Source organism: Protopterus annectens, chromosome 10.part0, assembly GCF_019279795.1.
Source record: "Protopterus annectens isolate FY-2018-M chromosome 10.part0, PAN1.0, whole genome shotgun sequence".
Taxonomy (NCBI): domain Eukaryota; kingdom Metazoa; phylum Chordata; order Ceratodontiformes; family Protopteridae; genus Protopterus; species Protopterus annectens.
In genome coordinates, this window is record NC_056744.1 from 774,346,927 (window position 1) to 774,372,842 (window position 25,916).

The 25,916-nt window shown below is 41.4% G+C and overlaps 1 protein-coding gene across 1 annotated transcript in view; it reads right to left on the bottom strand.

Annotated features, from left to right (window-relative positions):
- Window positions 1-25,916, bottom strand: part of LOC122814201 (threonylcarbamoyladenosine tRNA methylthiotransferase-like) — a 2,095,726-nt gene that overhangs the window by 745,627 nt on the left and 1,324,183 nt on the right. The window contains exon 6 of the mRNA XM_044086806.1: window positions 5,515-5,577. Coding sequence (XP_043942741.1) covers window positions 5,515-5,577 — 63 coding nt within the window. The remainder of the gene's footprint in view (window positions 1-5,514; window positions 5,578-25,916) is intronic.

The window sequence follows — 25,916 nt, forward strand, 5'->3', positions numbered from 1 at the left end:
ATAGAAATGCAGCTGTCTGTGAACATCCAACTGGTGAAAACAGTATTCCGCTGCATTGCTATGATTGGGAAAGAAGACTGGGAGCTCAATGGACTGGTTCAATGTGGCAGAAGAACAAATGAAGGATTGGTACGTAAAGAAACCCTGTCTTTATGAAATACTAAATAAGGTGGCTTAATAGACAGGGCACGTAGCTCAGAAACACATCTGGCTGATGTAACAGCTACCAAAAACACAGTCTTCCAAGACAAGTACTTTAAGGAAGCTGAATGAGATGGTTCAAAAGGAGGGAATGTTACTTTGGACAACACAAAATTTAAGTCCCAAGAAGCCACAGGTTCCTGTAAAGGTGATCTCAGCAAGGTGGCTCCTCTCAAGAAGGTTTTACATAACTTATGCAACATAAGGTTAACATTTGGAGATCCCAAATAAAAAGGTGAAATAGCCGCCAATTGTACTTTGATGGTGGCTGTGGCAGATCCCTGCTGAAAAAGCTCCAAAACGAATTTCAGAATTACGGGAACGGCAGCGGTGTAAGGATCCACTTTCATTTTCCGTGCCCAAATAGAAAACCTTTTCCACTTACTGTCATACAGCCTTCTGGTTGATGGTTTGTGTGAGGATAAAAGAATATGGGACACTGATGATGAAACAACATTAAGCCTGACTAGAGATGGAACTGGATCAGAGGGTGTGGAGAGAGGGGTGTAGCGAACCTGACATGTGGGGTCAATAGATCTGGACTGGGTCCAAGATCCAAGGATCGTCCAGTAAAAGAGGCTCGAGGAAGGGAAACCAAACCTGACAAAGCCAGTAAGGAGCAATGAGGATCAACTTGCTTCTCAGTCTGTTGGCTTTCTGTATCACTTTGGGGATAAGAGGGAATGGAGGAAAGGCATAGAGAAGTCCTGTGGGCCAATCGTGTACCAGAGCGTCTCTGGGTGCTTCCCCAGGAGGGGGAATTAGGGAAAAATAACTTCTGCACTTGGCACTGACTGGACTGGCAAAAAGGTCCCAGCAAGGCTGTCACCTTTTTAGGAAAATCTGTTCCACTATTTCCCATTTCAGATACCACTCGTGGGGCAGCAGGATTGCCCGGCTCAGCTTGTCGGCTATCACGTTGGTTGTCCCCGGAATGTGCGTTGCCACCAGAAAGCACTGGAAAGAAATCGCCCATTCCCAAACTCGCATGGCCTCTCGACAGAGTGGGTAAGATCTGATACCCCCTGTTTGTTGATATACCACACAACTGACATGTTGTCTGATTGTATCGCAATCGTCCCTGGAGGAAGAAGGTCCTGAAGTGCTTGCAACACCAGAAGCACCACTCTCATCTCCAGAACGTTGATATGCAGATGACCCCCATGTTCTTGCCATGTGCCGTGGACTGTCCTGCCCAGATAATGCTCCCTCCACCCGACCTGGGAGGCATCAGTGGTCACAGTGGCAACGGGTTGGGCAGGGACAAAGGGAGCTCCCGTGAACAAGTTGTTGGGGGCTATCCACCAATGAAGGTCCTTTTTGCATGAGTCTGTCAACAGAATAGAGTGATTCAGCTGTAGATATTGGAACGACCACTGGGAGAACAGGAGCCATTGAAGGATTCTCATATGCAACCTGGCTAGAGGTATTAACAAAATGGTTGAGGCCATCGTTCCAAGAAGTTGAAGAATCCACTTTGCTTTGACCTTCCGAAGTGGGAGAAGTCACTTGTGAGATGAGGTTTTGTGCTCTTTCGGCGGGAAGACGAACTGTCATATCCACTGTGTCTACCTCTGCGCCTATAAAAATCACAGATTGCAAGGGCAGTAATGCAGATTTTTCCCAATTTATGGAGATCCCTAGTTGAGCACAAAGCTGGATGGTGATGTCCCTGTTTTGGAGAAGTAGATGCTTGGTGGGGGCGGTCAGGAGCCAGTCGTACAAATACGGAAACACCTGGAATCCCTGACGTCTCAGGTGAGCTGTCACTACTGCCATGCATTTGGTGAACACCCTGGGGACTGTGGTGAGACCAAAGGGCAGAGCACGAAACTGATAATGGCTGACTCCCAGCCAGAAGCGCAGATACCTCCTTGATGCCTTGTCCATTTTTATATGGTAGTAGGCATCTTGGAGATCTAGAGAGCACATCCAATAGTCTTTCCCTAACAACGGAAATATCGACTGCAGTGTTACCATCCAAAACTTGTCCTTTTTCACGGATTTGTTTAATCTGCTGAGGTCCAATATTGGCCTCCAGTCTCTGGTTCATTTGGGACTATAAAGAACCTGGAGTAAGTTCCGGATCCTATATGGTCTGCTGGCACAGGCTGGATGACTCTTTTTGAGAGCAACTTGTTGATCTCTACAGTTGCCTGATCCCTGTGATTGGGTGGAACATCTGGGATCTTCTTGGGAACAAACGGTGGAAGGGAAAAGGGTATGACATAGCCTCTGGTAACAACTCTTTGTACCCACTTGTCTTGGGTTATATTTAGCCAGTCTTCTGGATACAAAGAGATGCGCCCCCCAACTGGCCCCAGTGAAACGCAGTCAGGCCCCACATCAGGATCTCTAGAATGTCCACAAAGGAGACATCATCAGAGGATGACTTAGGGGACCCCTCTGACTCATCGAGGTCAGTGTCCGATGTCAGAAACTCATCCTGGGAGTCAATATGTTTTCTCTTGCATACTCTCTTCTGCGGGGGCTCCTCAAAAGGACCTTCTGGGGATGCCCCGGAAGAGTGGGGGCCACCAGCCGGTGGCTCCTGAGGCTGTGGGTCTCTGCTGTCTCCAGAGAGAGTAGGGACTGAGACCAAAGTGGGAGTCCTGGGGGGAAGAGTGCTTGTACCACTGGCAGGGGCTGTAGATTGTGACAGCACACTCCTCATCACCTCAAAAGAAGATCTCTCCGGCTCCGAAGACCGTCCCTGCTCTGAAGAGACAAAGAACGGTGCCAGAGCCAGAGCCAGAGCCATCGGCTCCGAGATAGATGCAGGGTCCGAGCTCACCCTGGCGGATGCACCAAGAGGAAGGCTCGGAACCAATGAAGATCGATTCAAAACCTCCCCCTCGGCGCCGACAGAAGAGCTTCGGTCCCTGGACACGACAGATGGAGCAGAACGTGTCGGAGCCGAACACAGCTCCAATGCAACAGCAAGGGGAACCAGAACCAAGGGTTCCTCCGTTGGTAACAAGCACTCTGGCTCTGAGAAATCAACATGGCTTGGAGGAAGAATCACGAATGGAAACAAGACTGGTTCGAGTGGCTCCAAAGCCAATTTGGTCGGAGCCAACAAAAATTTAGGCAGGGCAGACTACTTGAGGAGTCTCAGTACTACCCTCTCCACATTTTCATCTGAAAGACTCCTGGAAGACCTGGAAGATAAGGTTCGGGATCTTGACCTAGCAGGCACTGGTGATTTGACCATCAAAGAGACCAGTAGGGACTCTACAGATCGGCTCCGAGAAGCAGAGTCAACTATTTGCAAGGATTCAGCAGTCGGCACCGAAGTATCTGTGACCGACTCTGAAACCACAGTGCTCTCCTTCGGCTCTGAAAACTGAGGAGTCGAGGAGGCAGGTTTTATTAATTTGGCAGGCAGCTCCGAAACACTAGCCAGTGCCGGAGAAGGGCTTTTTGAACATTTAGATTTTGATTCAGATCTTGACTTCGAAGACTTACACGAAGAAGCCGAAGAACCAGACAAAGCTTCCTCGAAGGCTGGCTTCAAAAGACCCCTGAGTATCAGTTTTATTCTTTCACTCCTGCAACACTCTAGGAGAGAAAGCATGATAGAACAAACATGATTCTTGCAAATGGATGGCTCCCAAACAGTAGACACAGCTACTGTAGCCATCGGTCAAAGACATTTTCTGGGAGCACTTCATACATTTTTTTAAACCCACAGGGTTTGTGCTCCTTGCTATCCTTAGACATTGCAACCCACAAGCAATCAGAGGGAAAGAGAATAACTGAGGACTAGGTCCTCTAACTAAAACGGGCCTAGCCCTGCACACGAATTACACAAGGACTAGGTCCTCTAAGTTAAACGGGCCTAACCTGGTGTAAGATAGAAAACTAGATTTTCCACTAAACACTAGGCAGATTCAGTCACACAGGAAAATATTTTAAATAAAATATAGAGGAAGCAACACGAGGACTAGGTCCTCTAAGTTAAACGGGCCTAGCCTTGTGAAGAACCAGGTCTTCTAATTCAAACAGACCAAGAAGGCACAACACACACACGCCCACACGCTCAATGGTAGCAAATCAACAAATGTAAGAAATTAAGACTTTAGCGGGTCCCCGCTAAAGACCACCAGTCAACAATAATCGCTTGACAGGAAATGATCAATAGGAGCCCCTACTGATTAAAAACGGCGAACTCGCCAAGCTAATTCTCTAGACAAGAAAAAACGCAAGTGCGTCTAACTACTGAAATACAGGAGACTACTATACTAGTCACACAAGGCCACAAGGCAATTTAGGTAAATCCTAACTGTAAATAACAGGAAAAAGGCGAAACCATCAAAACTAATGATTTAGGTAAAGCGCAATTGCGCCCAACTACTGGTACACAGGCTACCACTAATAAGGTCACACAACAACCACAAGACAATAAAGATAACGTCTATGACTATGCAAAAAAATACTAGAATAATGAAATTTGCAAAAACTTAGCCAGAGCCAAGAGAAGCACATCCGAACTCGTCCACGCGGCAAATGAGATCTGGGGATTGCACTGGTGCACTATGGGATACCTCCTTAGCCACGAGCCAACCAGAAGTCTTCGAGCTTGAAAATCGGCTGAGTCAGAGCCGAGGATCGGCTCCGAACCCATATCTAAAAATGAAGGTAAGATTGGACTACCTAACGTGCTGATTTCAAACCAATTGCAGATTTGTACCTCCTTAGTATATAACCTTTCAGTCAAACGTATGAAGTATAAAATAATCCACAGCTTATCTGATGGATTTGAAACCTCAAAGTAGAATTCAGAAGGAGTACATGGCAATCTAAGCTGAGAAAAGGAGTCACACCAAGATACTTTATAATACTTATGTCATATCATAAAAATATCTAGGCAAGAGTTTGTATTCAAAAGGTTAGACAATGCAACAGAAAGCTTTACCTGGCCATAAAACTAAAAAGAATAAAGTTTAAGTTTCCTTAAAGTGGAGAAAACAAAATAGCAGCATATTGAACAGATTAGTAGTTGCACAAAATAACAATAACTCTGCAAGTTTCACACAAATTTAAAATCAAGAATATTGCTTTATGTACACTTCTTACAATAACCTGGACAGCACAGTGTGGTAGTTGTATTTCTCAGCTGGGCAACTGCATTCATAATATCACTTAGAAAGATTAATTTCCACCAGCAAATGTTGATGCTTTACTTGTTTGCAAAATGTACAAGAAATGGAGAAACAAAACTTGGCCATGTCTTTGCTGACTGGCTCTTACTTGAACATTATTTTAATCTATATTGCTGTTACATTAAAATATCATCACATTGTTTCCTACCTTGTATTCATATGGATTGTATGAGTGAAACAGCTGAGACATTTCCTTTGTTCTTTGCTTTTTCTGAAAACAAAACATAACATGTTAAGCTTTGTAAAAAGTGATAACCTGAATTTAGTACAGCTGATAAAGCCACAGCAAATAAAACAAATCTGTAAAGGAATGCAGAGGAAACACTCTGCCACTGAAAATTACTAAAAGCAAGTAGTGAATATGAAATGCTACTAACCACTAACTACTTATTTCACATAATCATCTTAAAAAAATTATTTTAACTGCATGACTCTGTGTGACACTATGAAAGGTTCTGTAAATTTTTAAACAATCAGTTTTTCCTGGATCGCTTTTCCTGGAGTCAGTGCTCGTGGAAGAATGAACAGGTGGCTCCTACTATCTTTTCTCTAGTTTTTGTCTGATAAAGTAAATGCAGCAGTAACTACCATCCCACATCACATGCTCTGCTGCAAAAACTTGTAGGCAGATGTAAGTGGAAATCCACAACCGAGAAGACCCTAAGAGACAAATTGAAATGTGACTCTTGACAGCAGACAAGTGACATCCTACTGCAAAAGTGCATTCTCAAATATCCAGTCATATAAAGTACTTCACATGCATGCCAAATCTTACACATATATCTTCTTGTAAGAACTTGCTTGCAAATCAGACAGGTAAAGGAATGAACTGTTCCCCTTAGCTTGAAGGCAGCAATACAAGGGCTGCACCTCGTACCAGGATTCGGATTTTCTTCCCTAAGGGAAGTTTTAATGGGGTAGTAAGGTGGCTCAGTAGTAAGATCTCTGCCTCACAGAGCTACAATATGGGCTTTGGGTCTTACCTCTAGATCTAGTGGCCGAAGTTCAAATCTAACCTCCAGTAACTGTTTGTGTGGGGCTTTGTAAGTAATCTGCATGTCAGACTGGGTTATCGCCAGATGCTCCGTCCGGTTCCATCTCCTCACAAAGAAAGCTGCTGATTAATGGTTACACTAAACTGTCCACAGACAGAGACATATACATTTACTATATTTATCCTTACCCTTGTGGCCTGGGTCATGGCTGAAAAGTTCCATGGTCAAGCTCACTTATCTAATTAACAAATGATAAAAATTAAATAAAAAAAAATTGTAAGCATCTTTCACGAATTTGTGCATTATTAACAAGTTGCTTCTGTGCAGATGCAATCTGTAGAAGAATGTCAACGTTTGGCATAAAATACAAAAAATTTGTGACAATTTCATGGCAAAGGGAAATGCAACTAGCTATTTTTTTTTTTTTTTTTTTACAGAACTGTTTTATGAGGACTTTGCACTCTACTTCTCTATGGCAACCACTGCCAAAAGTCAACGAAATAGAAATAAACCTCTGCATATCACTCAAGGTCCTTTATAAACAAGAAAAAAACTCAGCAAACAGAATATCCAAATCAGACCACCACGGAGCTAAGATCCTTATAATAAAACTGATAAAAAACAATTAAACTTCACCCAAAATGTCTTTGAACTTGTCGAAGATTGTTTTTTACAGCGTTGCCTCCTCAACCCTAAAAAGACTAAACTTCTACTGTTTATTCCCACACTCAAGTCCTCCCACTTTACTTCACTATTAAATCTAAAATAGTACAGTTATATCCCCTGACACTACCACTAAACTCTTGGGAGTGACAATTGACCACAGCCTTAACTTTGATACTCATATTAACACCACAATAAAATCAGTTAACCAAAAACTTGGCTCCCTCTATAGAATTAAACCTTTCATTACTCCCATAGCAAGAACTTCTATTGCCCACACTCACCTCATCTCAACACTCTTTTATGCATCCCCTGTATATACTAATCTATCAAAAAGCAACCTCAACAAGCCTGTCAATCGCCTACAACAACATTGCCAGATTTGCTACAGGCTCTCCTGTTAGATCCCACCACTGCCAAAATCTGAAACAACTGGGTTGGCTGGAACTACAGAACCATATTCTACTTCACCAACTATTACCCATAAAACCCTGTATCATCCAAGTAACACCAATTCTCAAAAGTCTAATCTGCCCATATAAAAATCTTACAAACCTACGCTCTGCAAACAAACTACTCATCTCTACTAAAAAATCTAACAATAAAGCAGGAGAATCCCTCTTCACTAACACTGTAGGCAAAAGCCGCTCTGCAAACAAACTACTCATCTCTACTAAAAAATCTAACAATAAAGCAGGAGAATCCCTCTTCACTAACACTGTAGGCAAAAGCTGGAACCTACTTCCTGGTGAACTTACATCTCTTTCTTCAACTTCACTATTTAAAAAGAAACTTAAATCATACCTTACAACTCACTGGCTATGGCCCTGTACTAACCCTGACTAATGTATCTCCCACTGTTAGTCTTGCCCAACATCTTTTTTTTTTTATTACATCTCTCTTTCTGCAACTATTGAGATAGTACTTGTATTGTTTATTACAGTATTATAGTATTATTTTATGTATTGGTTCTATATCGCTAAAAGCTTTTAAAACAGGCTATTTCTTTAATTTTTTGAATGTATTTAATTGATTACATCACTGACTCAATTTATTTAAACTACAGGAAGTGATGTAAAACTGTTTTTGAAAAAGTTTGGCATGAGCCAAACGAAAGCGCTTAACTTAAACTGTCTTTTTTACGCATTGTGGATTTTCTTATTAAACCCTTGCTGAGTACTATTCAAGTTGGATACTCGTTTTTGGTGGGTTTGTGCCATTATACTTTCGTCAAGCAAGTCCGTTTCTTTTGGTTTACTTAGAAAGGGACACAAACCACTGGTTGGACAGAGAGGGTGCTGGTAGGTCTTGGCTTGGTCACTCAGTTGAGATCTGTACTCTATAGCTGTGCCAGTGGGGAGTCTTACTATGGATCTGGAGAAGGAGGGAGAAGCCAGCCCTGGACTGACTGTGGTCTCTGTGTGCTCTTAAGGGAAATTGCACTTGATGCAGACAGCAGCATCTGGAAATACTGTGCGTCTACCTGTCATCCTCCCAGTGTACATCCCCTACTGTTGCCAGTGGTGAAGATTGAGGCTCTTTGATTACTGGTCCAATGGTGAGTCATCACATATTGGTTGTCAGTGCTGGGATATCAACATACTGGGATTCAGTGGTATGGATATTGAACTCCTGTATCCTGTAAACAGTGGTCACTAAAGAATGTGTTTGTACTCTCAAGTATCCACACGGTAGACAATCAGAGTTTCATATCACAATAGTTTTATTTATTTTTTTGTGTGTTAGTTTAGTTAGCCAGGGAGAGCAGGCAAGGATGTCAGCAGAGGATTATGGCAAGCTGACAAGGAGCCAGTTGGCTAAGATGTGCCAAGCCAAAGGACTAATGCATGTCAACCTGACAAAAGAGAAATGACTGGAGTCTAAACCACAGCTGCATCACAAACCATCAACCAAGAGGACAACCAGACTGGTCTTGGGGATGTACAGCTCTCAGAAAATGGACAGTTCAACCTTTCCTCAGAAGACTTAAAAATCTGTCTGGACTTGAGAGATGAATTGGAGGCCAAACATTTGGAAATAGAATCAGCAGACAAACTGCGGTGTTTGGAGGCTGAAGAAAATGAGAAGCAGAGGCAACATGAAAAAGAAATGCCGGCTCTTCCCCAGGGTCATAGAGGTAACGGGGAAGGGAGTAACCAAACCCCAGAAGCAACAAAGGTCAGCAAATGTCTTCCACAATTTACAGAGGGTGATAATTTTGATAGTTTTATTCAGATGTTTGAAAAGGTATGTAAACAGTATAATGTTGACCAAGGGCTCTGGGCATGGTTCCCGACCCCCTTACACCATGGTAAAGATGTAACTACTGTTTCTAAATTGTCTGATACTGACTGTTTAAATTATAATATAGTTAAAAATTGATTATTGGAATGCTTTAACACCTGAAGCTTACAGAAAAAAGTATAGTTTTGTACCTACCATAAATGTAGATGTTCGAAGATCCACATTGCTGCAGTCCTTACACTTGGGTAGTCCGCTGTCCTCGGTCGGCCCGAATATCAAAGTATAAGGCTGACGTCGGTCAAGGCGCATTTGACTGACATCAGGACGTCAGGGTACAAATGCGCATGACCGACGTCATATCCTCAGTCTTTTCTTGCCCCAGATGTCAGAAGACCCTAAAAATAAAGGTCAAAACCAAAAGACAGCAAACAAACATCCAAGCACCCTTGCCCTAATTATATGTACAAAATATACACTATATACACCATATGTACAACTCAACCCACACAACCACCTCTAACTACAGAGGGGAAGGAGGGAGGGTAAATTGGACTGCAGCAATGTGGATCTTTGAACATCTACATTTATGGTAGGTACAAAACTGTACTATGTTCTTCATCTCACATTGCTGCAGTCCTTACACTTGGGTAGAATCCCAAAGCAGAGGTATGGGAGGATGGCCAAACTATAAGGAAGCAGGAGCTGCCAAAATGCCCTGCAAAACAGCAGTGGCAAAACCAGCCCTGGATTTAGAGTAAAGTGGCAGGTGATAATGCCTAGAGAAAGTATGCACTGAACTCCAAGTAGCTGCCTCCAAAATATCCTTGGTTGCCACCCCTCAAAAAGCTGTCAGTGGCAGTAGCTCTAGTGGAATGAGGCCTAATCCCGGCTGGAATCTCCTTGCCATGATGGGAATAACAGAAAGCAATGCAAAACCCAATCCACTTAGAAATAGTTTGTTTTGACACAGGCTTGCCCTGAGAACTCAAAGCAAAAGAAACAAATAACTGCTGAGACTGCCTGAACCCTTTAGTTCTGTCCAAATAATATCGCAACTGCCTGTGTACATCTAAAGTGTGCAAAATCTTTTCCCCTTTATTTTGGGGATTTGCATAAAAAGTAGGCAAATGAATAGTTTGGTTTAAAGCCACACTAGAAACCACTTTAGGCATAAAGGAAGGATTAGTATGTAAAGATACACTATCCTTATGGAAAATTAAGAAAGGCTCAACCGCCATAAGGGCCTGCAATTCAGAAACCCTTCTTGCAGAGGTAATTGCCAACAAAAAAGCAGTCTTCCATGATAAATATGCCAACTCAGAAGTAGCTGCAGGCTCAAAAGGTTGTAGAGTGAGTTTCTCCAACACAAAATTGAGATCCCAAGCAGGAGTAGGAGCTCTTCGTGGGGGTCTTATATTCTTTGCCCCTCTAAGAAATTGCTTGAACAAAGGATGAGAAAACAATGGTGGGTCACAATCATAGTGAGCCGAAATTGCTGCAGCATGAACCTTAATAGAAGAGAAAGACAAACCTTTGTCCAGTAACTCAGTAAGATATTGAAGAGCCACACTCAGATTAGGCTCAGAAACATCAAAATCTTTTGCTGCACTCCAAAATAAAAATCTCTTCCATTTATCTGCGTACACTTTCCTTGTACTAGGCCTTCTAGCTTCCAAAATCACATTCAAAACTTGTTGTGGAAGTTGAGACCCTCTATGGTTCAAAACAGAATATGCCAAGCTGTTAGGTGAAGAGAGTGAAGTTTGACATTCAGCAAATGGCTGTCCTCCTGTGACAACAGGTGTGGAATCGAAGGCAAAGGCCATGGAGGCTTCCGTACCAGACTTCTCAGTAATGGGTACCAGTGCTGTCGAGGCCAATCTGGAGCTATTAAAATCATCCTTGGCTTGTCCTGTCTGACCTTTAGAAGTACCTTTGGGAGGAGAGGCAGAGGTGGAAAGGCATACACATGAAGATTGCTCCAATTGAAAGAAAGAGCATCCACTTTCCAAGCTGTGGGATGAAACCTTTTGTGCAAAACTTTGGCAGCTGATGGTTTAGTGGAGAAGCGAACAGATCTATGTCTGGAGTTCCCCATGACACTGTCAATTTCTGAAATACATGAGGATCCAATTTCCACTCGTGGGGATCCATAATTGCCTGCTCAACACATCTGCTAAGGAGTTCTGTGCTCCTGGCAGAAACCTTGCCTGAAGATTGAGCTGTAAACTGAGAGCAGTCTCCCACAAAATCACTGCTTGCCTGCATAGAGGATAAGAATGCGTTCCCCCTTGCTTGTTGATGTACCACATGACAGTTGTGTTGTCTGTTAGAATCAACACCTGCCCTGGAAGAAGTAAATCCTTGAAAGCTATTAATGCAAACTGGACTGCTAACATCTCCTTCAGGTTGATATGTAGATGTTGTAGTCTGGCAGGCCACTTGTCTTGTATCCACTTTCCATTTAGATGAGCTCCCCAAGCTTTGTCTGAGGCATCTGTCGTTAAAATCTGACTCGCCTCTGGCTGGGTCACAGACAGTCCCTTGTTTAGGTGACATTCCTGAGCCCACCACAAAAATTCCTTTTGAATGCAAGGTATTATTTGAATGACAGTGTCTAGATCCTGGCAGTGCTGTGTCCATACATTTTTGAGATACCATTGCAGCTTCCTCATATGCAGTTTGGCATTGGGAAGCACCAGAATACAAGATGCCATGAACCCTAAGGCTTGAAGGACTGTCCTTGCAGTCAGCCCGGACTGATGAGATAGCTGATGGAAGTAAAGGGATAGACTCTTTTGTTTGTCCGGGGTTAAAAGGCCATCTGGGATGCTGTATTCAGTCTCACACCCAGAAAGCACATGTCCTGAGAGGGTACTAGACTGGACTTTATTTCGCTCACAGAATACCCCAGGCATCTTAGCACTGCTATCACATATTCCAAATGATGAAGAAGCTCTTCCCTTCCTTGAGCCAGAATCAGGCAGTCGTCCAAATAAGGATAGATCTGTATTCCTTTTAGCCTGAAGAAAGCTATCACTGGAGCCAGAACTTTCGTGAACACTCTGGGCGCAGTAGATAAGCCAAAGGGCAATGCAGAGAACTGATAGTGAGAAGTCCCAGCTCAAAACGCAGATACTTCCTGCAACTTAGTCTGATAGGAACATGAAGGTAAGCCTCCTTGAGATCCAAAGTTACCATCCAATGATCTTTGCCCAGCAGAGGTAAAAGCTGCTGTAACGTCAACATTTTGAACTTGGGAATGTCCAGATAAGTGTTGAGGGTAGATAAATCCAAATTGGTCTCCACGTGTTCCCCTTCTTTGGTACTAGGAACAGGCGAGAATAAAATCCTAGGCCCACTTCTGGCATAGGGACCGGCTGTATGGCCCCTATTTGGAGTAACAGAGAAACTTGCTTGTGAGCCTCTATTCTTTGTTGAGGAGGAACGTCTGGCATGCCTTTGAAAGGAGGCAAGGTATGGAAATAAAACCTGTAACCGTGGTGTATGATATCCAATACCCATCTGTCTTGGGTAATTAAACTCCAATTTTCTTTGAAAAGTGCCAACCTTCCTCCCAAAGGTGCTGCCAGACGAGAAGGCTCTGGCAGCTGAAAAGGTAGGTCATTGGGTCTGTTTACGAAAGGACTGACCCCTGCCCTCACCGAAGACTGTGCAGGAGAACTCCCTGTTCTAGGCCTGAAAGAGCCCTGAGCTCTACCCTACCACGCCTAGATCTACCCCTAGACTGGGAATCATAAGAAGGATACGTCCACCCCTTAGTAGGCCAATTTCTACTAAACTTTGGAGGCTGGACCTGCAAAAATCTTTAACAGTCTGCATAGACTTAGCCTTGTCTTCCATTTTCTTTAAAACTGCCTCAACAGGAGGACCAAACAACACGTCAGATTGTAAAGGAGCATCTAAAATCCTTGTTTTAACATGTTCAGATAAATTTTGATCCCTCAGCCAGGCGTGCCTGCGAAGAACTGACCCAGTGGCAGCCACCCTAGACGAGGCCTGTACAGCATCAAAACCACATTGCAAAGAATGCTTACCCACCTGTTCAGAAACATGCACTAAATCTTGCAACTCTTTACAATCAATACCTTCTGCCAGAGCATCAACCTTAGACTTCAATTGTGAAAGGAGATAGTTTTGGTATTTCAACATGTGAAACTGTAAATAAATCTAAGGTTAAATCTATAATCAATCATGTACATGACACATTATATGATATGCTTATGACAAGATCAATAGATAAGATACTACATGATTTTTTGAAGGTAGAATCACCTCTCATACCGGTCATAAAAGGCTTGCCGAAATTACACAAGGGCGAGTACCCCCCACCATTACGACCCATAGTATCGGGTGACCATTGGGTCACCGAGAATGCATCCCTATATATACAGTCCAAGCTGGGTTTAATGACCAAAGAAATTCCAACTATTCTTAAAAATTCTTATGACCTATTAGAAGACTTAAAGCAGAAACTGGTAACTGACAAACTTAATGCCAACACATTACTTGTCACAATGGACATAAAGAGTCTTTTTACTAGCATCCCCAAAGATTACGGGTTGGATGCTATTAGGTTCCATCTAATTGAACAAAGAACTTTAGATAGCACTGAGATCATGAACATTTGCTGTCTTTTAGATTTGGTTCTAAACAACAATGTTTTTTTGTTCAATGACATGACATATGCGCAAACATGGGGAGTAGCCATGGGCACTCCCTGTGCGAACGCATATGCCAACTTGGTTGTCCATAGATGGGAAAAGGAGAATGTCTTTAGTGACCCTAGATTTGATAAAGTTGTCATCTACAGGCGTTTTGTAGATGACGTTATTATACTATGGAATGGTAGTGTGGAAGAACTGGAAGAATTTGTAGGCTATATGAATAGCACAACATCTTTTCTCACATTCACCTATGAATATTCCTTAGTTAGGGCCAACTTCTTAGATATTTCTATAATAAAAAATGGCAGAGATTGCCTTGCTACCACTTTATATCGCAAGCCCTGTTGGAGAAATAGTATACTTCACTATGACAGTATGCATCCGCGGCATATTTTCCGAAACATTATTAAAGGACAGGTTAGTAGAATACTAAGAATATGCTCAGATAGAAAAGATGCCCTGTGCTTGATTGAGCAACAGAAGGATTTTTTCATGGATAGAGGATATCCTATGAATTTGATTAATGAAGTAATAGATTCTGCTTTAAGTAACATCACCTCTGGTAACCTAAGAGGGAAAGTAAGATATGACCATGAGAGAAATGGTAAAATTAAATATGATATAAAATACACCAGTGATGTTGAACAGCTCATTAAAATTATAAAAGGGAACTGGAAAATTCTATTATCTGAGCCATATCTTCATACATTGCTAGACAACAAGCCTAGCTTTAGATTTAGTAACTGCATGAATCTAAAGAGGCTTTTATGTAAAGACAAATATGAGATGAAACAAATTGATATTCGAACTCAGATAAAAATGGGCACGTATGCATGTGGTAGGTGTTCTATATGTGTATACATAAATAAGGATCAGGTTCTTAAGGTCCCGGGTACTAATATAAACTTCAGAGCAACTTTTTATGCAACTTGTAATACTCAAAATGTTATTTATTACGCAAAATGTGACCAATGTGACAGTTACTATGTAGGCATGACTTCTAGAAGGCTCAGAGATCGAATCTACAATCATGTCTACAATATTAGAAAGGGCAACTTAACTAGTGCATTAGCCATACATTGCAATGAGAGCCCTGGACATAGGTTTACCTTTCAGGTATTACAAGTTATTAATCAGAATAGGAGAGAGGGAGATCACACAGGCACCGTTGAAATGTTCGAGCTCAAATGGATTCTAAGGCTAAAAGCGCATATACCCCCAGGGCTTAACACTACCATTAATATACGCCCTGCTCTATTAGGGTCGTTTTAAGACCTTATAGTATTTTAATGACCCTATAACAGATACAACATCATTTTTCCATTTGCAGTGTATCTGGACTTATAGGAACATCTCAGTGTGTAGCATAGCTGATCGTATGACTATATCTTGGTGATGTAAATATCTTGACAAATGTCTTTTGACATTGCACTATTAAGCATGCGTGCTAAATTAGTTTTTGTTAATTTTATATAAATGACACTGGAGTTAAGTTAGTATCACAGCACTAGGTCCAGTTTCATATCATATATTTTTTATATCTTTATTTACACACTTATATGCAAATGGTTTAAGGGTTACTTTGTGCTTACCTAATGTCCAATTTTTACTCAAGTATTGTGCTTTGATGTTATGACTCGCCTTAGGTTATTGACTTTATATCCTGACTGTGTTGAATTCAATATTTTGGCTGCTTCTAATTAGCAGTTTTATGCTTTGACAAAATATAGTATGCTGCCATATTGTTTTATTGAGTATAATCGAATATTGATGGAATATTTTCTTTTATTCATGCAGATTTATTAGGGACTTTCAATGTACATTATCTGTACTGGCCATGAAAACACCCGTGGAAGATATTTGATTTATATCGGGAAGCTGACTACTCAGCCCCGTTATGCGTCTTATAGGGAGTGAACTCCTTCACTAAACCAAGCAATTATTGAAGTCCTATACTTAGTTATTATAGATGTTAGATAAGATATATTTAATTTTGTGTTAGGAATGAAATTACGTTTATGTTTGAATGAATGATAAATGGTAATATTTAATAATTATGCTTAAGGATGTATATTCTTTTACTAGTGTCACACTCATAACTAAGATCAATTACGTTTTCCGTCTTCTTTATAAGCACATGTCTTATTGAGATAGGCTGGAAATTTAGATTTAAATGGATTACTTCACATATTCATAATTTTGAGGTCGTCTATGACTATCCCCCCTGCTCTCAATATATACTTGAATAATTGAACTAGAGCATGGAGGATTTAAGATGACTATGTTCCTCGCTTGGAAATATAGTATAGAGTCTTTATATTGTTGCAAGAATGACTTTCATTTAATTAGATGGTATATATTTCTTCTCCTTTTTATTATGTACCATCCAATATTATAGTGGGACATGATCAATGTTCTATTGAATATGGATCTCTTTCTTACTATGCACAATATTTATATAATATGAGATTTGTGTTGCGCAATTAGCGTCAGTGTCATTTCGCTTTTGGCACACTATATTATTGATTTTAATATGGATATATATTGCTTCAATGTTCCCCAAATATATGGAATGCTATTTTAAATAACAGCTTTACTATTCTGTTATTATATAGAAATAGTACCTACAGGTACTAACGTCAGTTAGAAGAATTCATAGGTTATTATTTAATCATTATTATACAAATGCATCATATTTGTTGATGGTTTTTATGACAAGCGCCACACATAAAAAGGTGACTAAGACATAAATAGTGTAGCTTTTATATGCAACACTCATATTGGTGTTTTAATGTTGTTTGTTCCTGACGGATCTCACCATACGTGAGGAACAACAGTAGTGACAATCGTTATTTGTTGCTTTGTCTCGATCTTATTTCATGTTCAGGTAGTTTTATTTAGAGCAGCATATGGTGTATTATTATTATTCAGAGGATGCAGGTTCATCTACCTCTGATAGTAAATTCAGGCTGCTTTATTTAAAATAATAGTGTGCATTAGCTAGCTTATGCAGCTTCATATAATTTACATCTGACACGCCACATTATATGAATAAGAATTATTATAGAAATAGACGTCATTGGCATTATAAACTATGAAGCTTTACTACTGTGCAATTAGAACTGCTCTCAAAGATGTGAAAAATGTTCTCTATATCTGTAACCTAATGTTTAACTTGCTCACTGAGTTGACATAGAAAATAGGTGTTCCCGCTATAGTAATTTTGTTTTAATTATTTAATTAATTGAGTAATTGATAAATTGTTTTTCTTAATTGATGTTGGCTTTGCTATATAAAGGGATTCATTTCTTGTGTAAGTTGTAACCTGATGAAGCGCATATTAATGCGTGAAAGCGCTTGTTTTGTTTTAAAATAAAATCATATCTCTTTTTATCGTGGTGGTTCCTGGCAGTTTTTCTTCAGTCAACATGTGAAACTGGCAATTCAAAGCCCTCATAGCAAGAGTGGAAGAAGTATAAACTTTCTTTCCCCATCTATCCAAGGCCCTGGCCTCTTTGTCTGCAGGAACCGGATTCTTTACAACAGAAGCCTTAACACCTTTAGGCCCCTGGCTAACAGTTTCTGGGTCTGCCCTAGGACTCTTAAAAAGAAACTTATGAGCTTCAGGCACCCTGTAATACCTATCCGGTTTAACAGGAGCAGGAGGCAAAGAATCAGGATTAAGAGAAGCTTCTGTAAAAACATCTTCCACTACATCCAAAACAGGAGGTATAGCCAAAGGCCTATGCTGGGGTAAAAACAAAAATTCCCTAAGCCTTTTCCTGGAATCAGAGAAGTCCTGACCTTCCCACTTAAAATGCTCCCTCATGGAATGAAGAGTTTCTGAAAAAGAAAAATCCTCAGGAGGAGAAGCAGAAGTAGAATCATCCACATCAGAATCAGAATAAGGAGAGTACTCCTGCAAGTCTTCAGCCGAAGACTCTGAAACATCTGAAGCCTGCTCAAAACTCCCTAACTCAGGCTCCACCCTAGGTCTCTTATCAGGAGGGGGCATAGAACCCCTAATCAAAGTAATCAAATCTTCTGCCATTTTAAGCATATGCTTCTTGGGCACAGTCCCTGAAGAACTAGGGGTAACACCAACTGAAGCTAAACCTGGCCTGCCCCTGGGAGAAGCCTTGGAAACAGAAGGAGAGGGCCTAACCACCCTAGGCAGGGAGGAGAGTATAGTAACCTGAGAAGCCCCATCAGCCTGGCCTGCCTCCTGAGAGGCCACATCCTGCAACAACAAAGTCTCTCCCTGGGAACCCAAAGAAACCTCCGGTGGAACCACCGGCTCCACCGACACCTCTAAAGAACCGGCGTCCGGTACTGACGGTTCCTCTAGCCTAGGTTTAACAGCTTTGTCCTTGCGCTTCGAAGAAGCGGGCGTCGGAGCATCCGACGGCATTTTATAATTGCACCGCTTCGAAGACTAACCTGGCACAATCTAATCTCCTCTTAATAGTGCGCTTATTGAATCTAGCACAAGAGCGACACCCAACAACGTCGTGCTCAGGCCCTAAACAAGGAATACACAAAGTATGGTAGTCTCTATGCGGTATCTGTTTCCCACAAGAAATACAATTATTCACTTTTTCTGACATCCGGTAAACCACTGAGGCAAGAAAAAACTAAAATATTCCCCAACGGGGTACTTAGCCAACTTTGATTTGGTCTGAAACTCCGAAATCGAACAATTTCAGAACGCCAACCGGCACTTGCAACGCTGCTTCTGCATCGGACCATGCGGCAAAAAAGACTGAGGATATGACGTCGGTCATGCGCATTTGTACCCTGACGTCCTGATGTCAGTCAAATGCGCCTTGACCGACGTCAGCCTTATACTTTGATATTCTGGCCGACCGAGGACAGCGGACTACCCAAGTGTAAGGACTGCAGCAATGTGAGATGAAGAACATCAATTTGTGAGCATAGGTGCAGGGCAGATGAAAGTGTGTGTGAATATAGTGCTGAACTAAGCACTTATTTTCATAGTTGGGTGAATGGGTGTCCGGTCACCACTTTTGAAGGGCTGGCAGACCTTTTGGTGAGGGAACAACCCTTAGCACTTTGCTTGAGGACATTAGAATCTGGTTGGCAGATAGGGGGTTCATTACTGCAGATGTGGGGGAAAAGGGAGACCTATACCTAGCAAGCAGGACTTCAGTGCACAAGAAAGGGATACCCAGTGCTGCACATGGGTCTAAGAGTACCCATGGTGAACAGCCTAAACTGCCCCAACAGAGTCTGCCAGTAGTAGGGGAAGCCACTAGTTCAGGTACATGGCCAGGATCAAGGGTTAAATGTTTTAAATGTAAACAGCAGGACCATGTAGCATATATATGTCCACTCAGGCAAGGTGGGGAACAAAAGGTGGAAGAGCCAGTAAGTGGGAATGATAGAATGCCAGCAGTAAGTTGTCTGGAGACAAAAAGGGTACCAAACGAGGTTATATCCTATCTTAGTAGATGGGAAACAGGCGACTGCTAAGAGAGACGTAGCCTCTGACCTAACCTTTGTGAAGCCAGCAATGGTTAAGGAGGAGCACTACTTGCCTGGGCAGTGTACTCCAGTCAGAGCTTTAGGAGGGACCCCATCCCAAATACCTTTCACTAGGGTTCGCCTTGACTGGGAGGGTGGAAAAGGAAGAAAGCAAATAGGTGTGTTTGAGGATATCCCTGCAGATGTCTTGATAGAGAATGATTTTTGATAATGCAGTACCTCGTGCGCATGCAGTTACACTCAGTCAAGCTTGGAGACAACCATGTGGGTCTGGTAGCCTTGGGGGGAGCCCAGACAGACCATACACTTGCAGCCACAACTGGTGAGGTGGTTACTTCAGGGAGGGAGCTATCCTTTAGCAGTGAGACTGAAGGTGAGCCAGAGGTGCTTGTGGGTACTGATGTTACTTGGACAGAGTGACTGCAAGGGCAAAGGTGAGTAGTAGTACCCAGGCTGTCAGAGGATACCAGACTTCCTGTGGAAGAAGAGCTGGGAAGGGTTACAAAGAGAGAGTTGAGACAGGCTCAGACCCTACATTACAAGGTTTGAGGGAGATAGCCAGGAAAGCACCTGATTCTCAAGGAAAAGGGGAATCTGTACACTGGGATAAAGTGTTATTGTACAGAGAGTGGACCCCTGAGGGAGGACTACAGGATGAGAGAATACATCAGTTGGTAGTGCCCAGAGCCTACTGTCTGGCACTTCTAGCCATAACCCATGACATTCCCTTTGCAGGTCATATAGGTATAAAGCTTACAAAGAGACATATTATGCAGAACATTTATTGACCTGGGATTTCCAGGGATGGAACAGGGTACTGCAGGACCTGTGAGCAGTGCCAAAAGGTAGACAAGGCCATTTCAGAAGGTAGCTGTGGATATTGTGGGGCTTCTGAGTACCCCAGGTTCCACAGGAAAGAATTATATCCTAGTGGTAGTAGATTATGCTACCAGATACCCTGAGGTGGTGGCTCTGTAATCCATTGATGGTGGCAAATGCCATCTTACAGATTTTTAGCAGGGGAGGTTTCCCAAAAGAAATACTTACTTACAATAGTGCCGATTTCATGTCAGACCTGCTGGCTTGTGTATGGAAGCACTGTGAGGTGAAGCACATAAAGACCACCCCTACCATCCCCAGACTAATGGTATTGTGGAGAGGTTAAAATCTACACTAAAGATCATATAATGGGCATTTACAGACCAGTTTAAGAGGGAGTGGGACAAATATTTGTCCCATCTGTTGTTTGCTTACAGAGACGTGCATCAGGAATCCACAGGTTTTTTTTACCCTTTGAGTTGCTGTATAGGAACAGGGTGAGGGGACCTCTAGATCTGATTTGCGATGAGTGGGAGGGTGAGTGTGAATCCCACAAGGAGTCTGTTGTGGCATATGTCAAACCGCACGACAAGGCTCAAGGAACTCATGGGCTTGGCCCAGGAGAACCTGGCAGAAGTCCAACAGCAGAAAAAGGTCTGGTATGACAGGAATGCTCAAGCTTGACAGTACGCTGTGGGGTAGCAGGTTATGGTTCTCATTCCTATCAGACACAACAAGCTGCAGGCAGCTTGGGAGGGACCCTTCAAAGTGGTATGGAAGGCCAGTGATGTTAACTACATGGTAGAACTGCTAGACAGAAGGCAGGGACACAAACTGTACCATGTTAACACAATGAAACCTTACCATGATAGGGAGGCCCTGGTAATATGTATTTGCAGTAGGAGGCAGGAGGAGTCTGAGGGGATCTATGGCTACAGGGAGCCAGCCAGTAAAATACCAAATTATTATGGTGGAGCCAAGGGTTAAAGTCATACAATATGATAGTGCAGAACTCTACTGGGATCAGCAATGCCATGGCAGATGGAATCTCAAGACAGGGTATGGGGTAATGTATTCCCAGACTGACTCATCCCTCTCAAACAACTTTTCTCCAGGGTCACTTGAAAAAAATGTTTGAGGAGGGAAGTAGTGTGATAAATGGAGATACTGCCAGAATAGCTACTGGATTTTGTAAATAATTATATGTAATTTATGAATATCAACATAATCTGTATAAGATGCTTGTATTACAAATATATTAGAACTGTATGTCATGTGTATATCAAACTGGTTTGTACAGACACTTGTGTTAAAAGGTATTTTATAATGCGCGTGTGCTTGAAATGTAAACACAGTGTGCCCTACTGGAATACAACAGAAATGGACATGCACTATTGTAACTGTTTAAGTGTATATATTTTAACAGAGAACATTGGAATACAGGAGGTTAACTTCAGAAAAACAGCTGGAATTAAATTACTTTATGGCTACGCAATAAAAGATGGTATATTTTAGTTTCAATGAGCTATAGACATAATGTCTGTACTAGGGAGCTTTCTGTACTGTCTTCAAGGTGAAGTAATTACTAGTCTTGAAATGTGGAAGAATGTAATTGTTTATGATTTCCAGCATCTCCCAAAGATCTTAGGTCTATGTATTTTCACAGGCAGGTACTAAATACTGCCAGCTTATAGTGGGGGTTTCACCTGGGATAGAGTCAGATTACAAGAAAGTATGTCATTCTGCAAGCTCTCCAGCAGTAACATTTGAGATATTAATTTGAGAAGTCGCTTAGAGAGACAGGGTATTCTGGATTATGCCTTGGACCTGACAAGAACCATTCACCACAACATCTGCCTTGCTCTATAAGTAAGTTTCTAGGGTATAGTAAGTCTCTTAGATGCAGTCAGAAATACAGTGAACCTTAGTTAAGTTATTTTTCTTTACTTATTCAAGACTGGCCTTTAGTGTTGTTTTAAATATTACTTGTGATTTTGAACTCTGATGTCACTGTGAATATATATACCGAGTATTTTCTTGTTCTTTTATTATTTATTATTAAATATATGTAAACCTTTCATTGTCGCTGATCTGTGTAGAGATTTTAAGTTTTGAGATATTTATTTAGTGACACTTTGTGGGCCACTCCTAACATCCTTGCTCTTGGTCAAACTACCATGTGTATTATCATTACTATTACACAATAAGACTGGATACCCTTTGTTAAAGGCCTTAAAGTAGCTGATAAGGAGTTGACTGGTGGCAGTGGTAACTACCGTATAGTCTGGTTAGAAGGGGGCATAGCTAGTAAACCTGTGCCAGCCTCTCCCAGGTGTGTGTGTGCAAATCAAACCTGAAAGAGTGTGTGTGTCAGCTACTTGGGCAGGGACATAAAGCACTGTTTGGCCAGAGAGGGTGCTGGTAGGTCTTGGCTTGGTTGCTCACTTGAGATCTGAACTCTATAGCTGAGCCAGTTGGGAGTCTTAACTGGGATATGGAGAAAGAGGGAGAAACCAGCCCCGACTGACTGTGGTCTCTGTGTGCTCTTAAGTGAAATTGCACTTGATGCAGAGAGCAGCACCTACAAATTGTGTGTGTGTATTAACCTCCCAGAATACGTCCCCCACTGCTGCCAGTGGTGAGGACTGAGGATCCTTGATTACTGGTCCAGTGGTGGGTCGTCACACATCCATCCACAACCCTTTTTCCTATTTTTTATGAATAGGGTCAGTATGTCTTTTCAACAGTGACAATCATCTATAGCCAATGTTTACACCACCAGCTGGCTAGTACCACCACGGTAGTTCTTCCACACCACATTCACACCTATGGCCAATTTAGTGTGTCCAATCCACCCACTGGATGTTTTTGGAATGTGGGAGGAAACTGGAGCACCCGGAGGAAACCCATGCAAACACAGGGAGGAAGTGCAGATTGTGCAAAGAAGGCACCTCAGATAAGAATCAAACCAGGGAATCTCTTGCTGTGAAGTGACTACGCTATTTGCTGCATCAGTGTTCCACCTGTGCCCAATCCAGATGTGTATATGCAACAACTACTGCACCTTTACTAACAAAAGAAGGATTACATAGGGCTCCTGTTCCTTCCCTGTGGAGGTAAAAGCTGATATACTTCTGACAGAAAGGATAACATATGTGTGACCACCCAAGGACTGACTTCATGAGCCTGACAGCTTCTCTATATGAAGTGCACTCAGCTGGGTAGCTAAGAAGAGAAGAGGACTGTCTCAAGCAGTCTGTAGCACAGGGAACTGTTCTCCTTCAGATTCAAGGATAGTTAAGAATTCAGAAGAAGAAATCTTCTTCACATTAGCATACTAGGGCAATCTCTTGCATTTCTCCTGTTCAGAGCCATAAAAGATGCATAGATTATACACTTCACTGACAATGAATGCAATGCACACTGAACGCACAACAGGAAGACATATGGTAGGAGCAGCATAAGCACAGAAAGGTAGTTTAGCGACAAGAATCAGTGTCTTATCAGGCTGCTGCAGCATGGTCCCTTGCAACTACTGAGCAACCAAGAGTCCCAGCATATATGATGGAGAACTTGTTGGGGCATACTCAACCTTCATATGAAACAGCCAACACCTTATTCCTCTGCAAATGAGTGCAGATCCAGAACCACATACTCTGGATTCAAAAACCTGGTCAGTATGAGGGTGACAGTTTGCTGCAACAAGAGAATGGGGTTAGCTTTTAAAGTCTAAGCCTTGTCCCCACAGAGGGCACTGGGAAGGTAGGCATGCATCTGTGATCAACCTAGCTCAATCAAATAAGAGAAGTGGAGCAGTTATTTTTCATGACAAAAACAATAAAAGACAGCACAAGGAAGGGGCTGAAACACTGCAGAAGCCAAAAATTAACAGGAAAAAATGCCTTTATTAATCCATAACATCAGTCAAGTGCTTTCATTCCCTAAGATAGAACTTCATCAGAACTGATTAATTAACCCAGTCATCACATTAATCATTAAAAGCACCAATCAAAATATTCTTTTTAATCACGTCAATGTAATTCAACCTAAAAATATATGTTTAAAATACTTGCATTAAAAACTTTTGAATAACAAATATACAAACTATTCAGCATAAATACAATTCATTTGACCACATAATGTTCCAGCTTTAAAACTGGTAACAAAGAATAAGATTCATTTAACTCACGTGGGGCTATGGCCTTTAATTTAATTTTCTATTCTAATTCTCTGAGATTTAAATGCTCATCAATGACTCTACCTTGGGAATCATTTTTTAAATTGGTCAATATCTAAAAAAAAAAACAAATTCATGGGAAGGATGGACAAAAATAAGCTTAAATAAAGCACTAGTGGATTTTTTCTTTTTAATATCAGAAATATGTTCATAAATACAGTCTCTCAATCTTCTAGATGCTTTATATACATAATAAGCAGGACACTGTAAACACTGGGCTAAATACACCACATTCTGCAAAATACAATAAAAACGTCCACTGATCCTATATTCAACCTCCTTAATGTGAAACATGTCACCACCTACAATGCAACTGCACTGTGAACAATTGCCACATTTAGAAGTGACTATCCTCCCCATCAAGGTGATTATACAATCACCTGTTTTCAAATAAGTATTTAAAGGATTTCTTTCTTAAAAATAATGATAGGAAAACTACCAAATTTATCCACGAGGTTAGAATCATTGGAAAATAACCTTCAGTTCCTGTTAACTATCCAAAGTACACATGGTAATAAAGGAAGCCCTTGTGAAATCTTTAGTTGGGTTAATTTTGTTATTGTTAGCTCTCCCCAAATCACCGAATTTGTGTAGAATAGGGGTATATACACCTAGATCCCTTTTAGTAATAACTTTCATCTTAATTTAATTTAAAAAACCTTCAGGGTATCCCCTAGTCATAAATATACTCACTAACTTATCACATTCAGAAGTAAAAGTTTTGTAATCTCAAATTATCCTAGCAAGCCTAACGAGTTGGCCTTTGACCACAGATTTCTTTTGATGTTGTGGATGCCAGCTTAAGTAATGAAGATAGCTATTACAAAAAGTAGGCTTGCGGTATATATTAGAAAGAAAACAGCTTTCCATCATGTCCTTGCTAATTAAAACATCCAAAAATGTTATTTTGTTAGAATCAAAAGAATAAGAAAAAAAATCTACTGTATCATTAATATATTAAAAGATTTCCTGGAGTTTCTCCACTGTATCATCTCATAAAATAAAGATATCAAAAAAATCTGGTGTATACACTCCAACAATTGGCATAAATACTATTAAGTATAAAACAGTCGCATTCAGCCATGATGTAATTAGCAAACATGGGGGCACAGGCTGCTCCCATAGCCACCCCTGTCATTTGTTTGAAATATTGTCCTTCAAAATACAGGAAATTGTTTTTTAATACTACTTCCATGAGGGTGACCATGCCCTTAACACAACTGGTATTAAATTCACCTTGTTTAAAAAGCTGTTACTCAAACAAACCAACCAGCCTGTGTCATGCGGAATAACCAAAAATAAGTTGTGAACATCAATAGTTACCAAAATAGAATTAGGACAAAACTTTACTTTGTTCAATAGTGTCAGGAAATGCCATGAATCCTTACATATCTGCCAC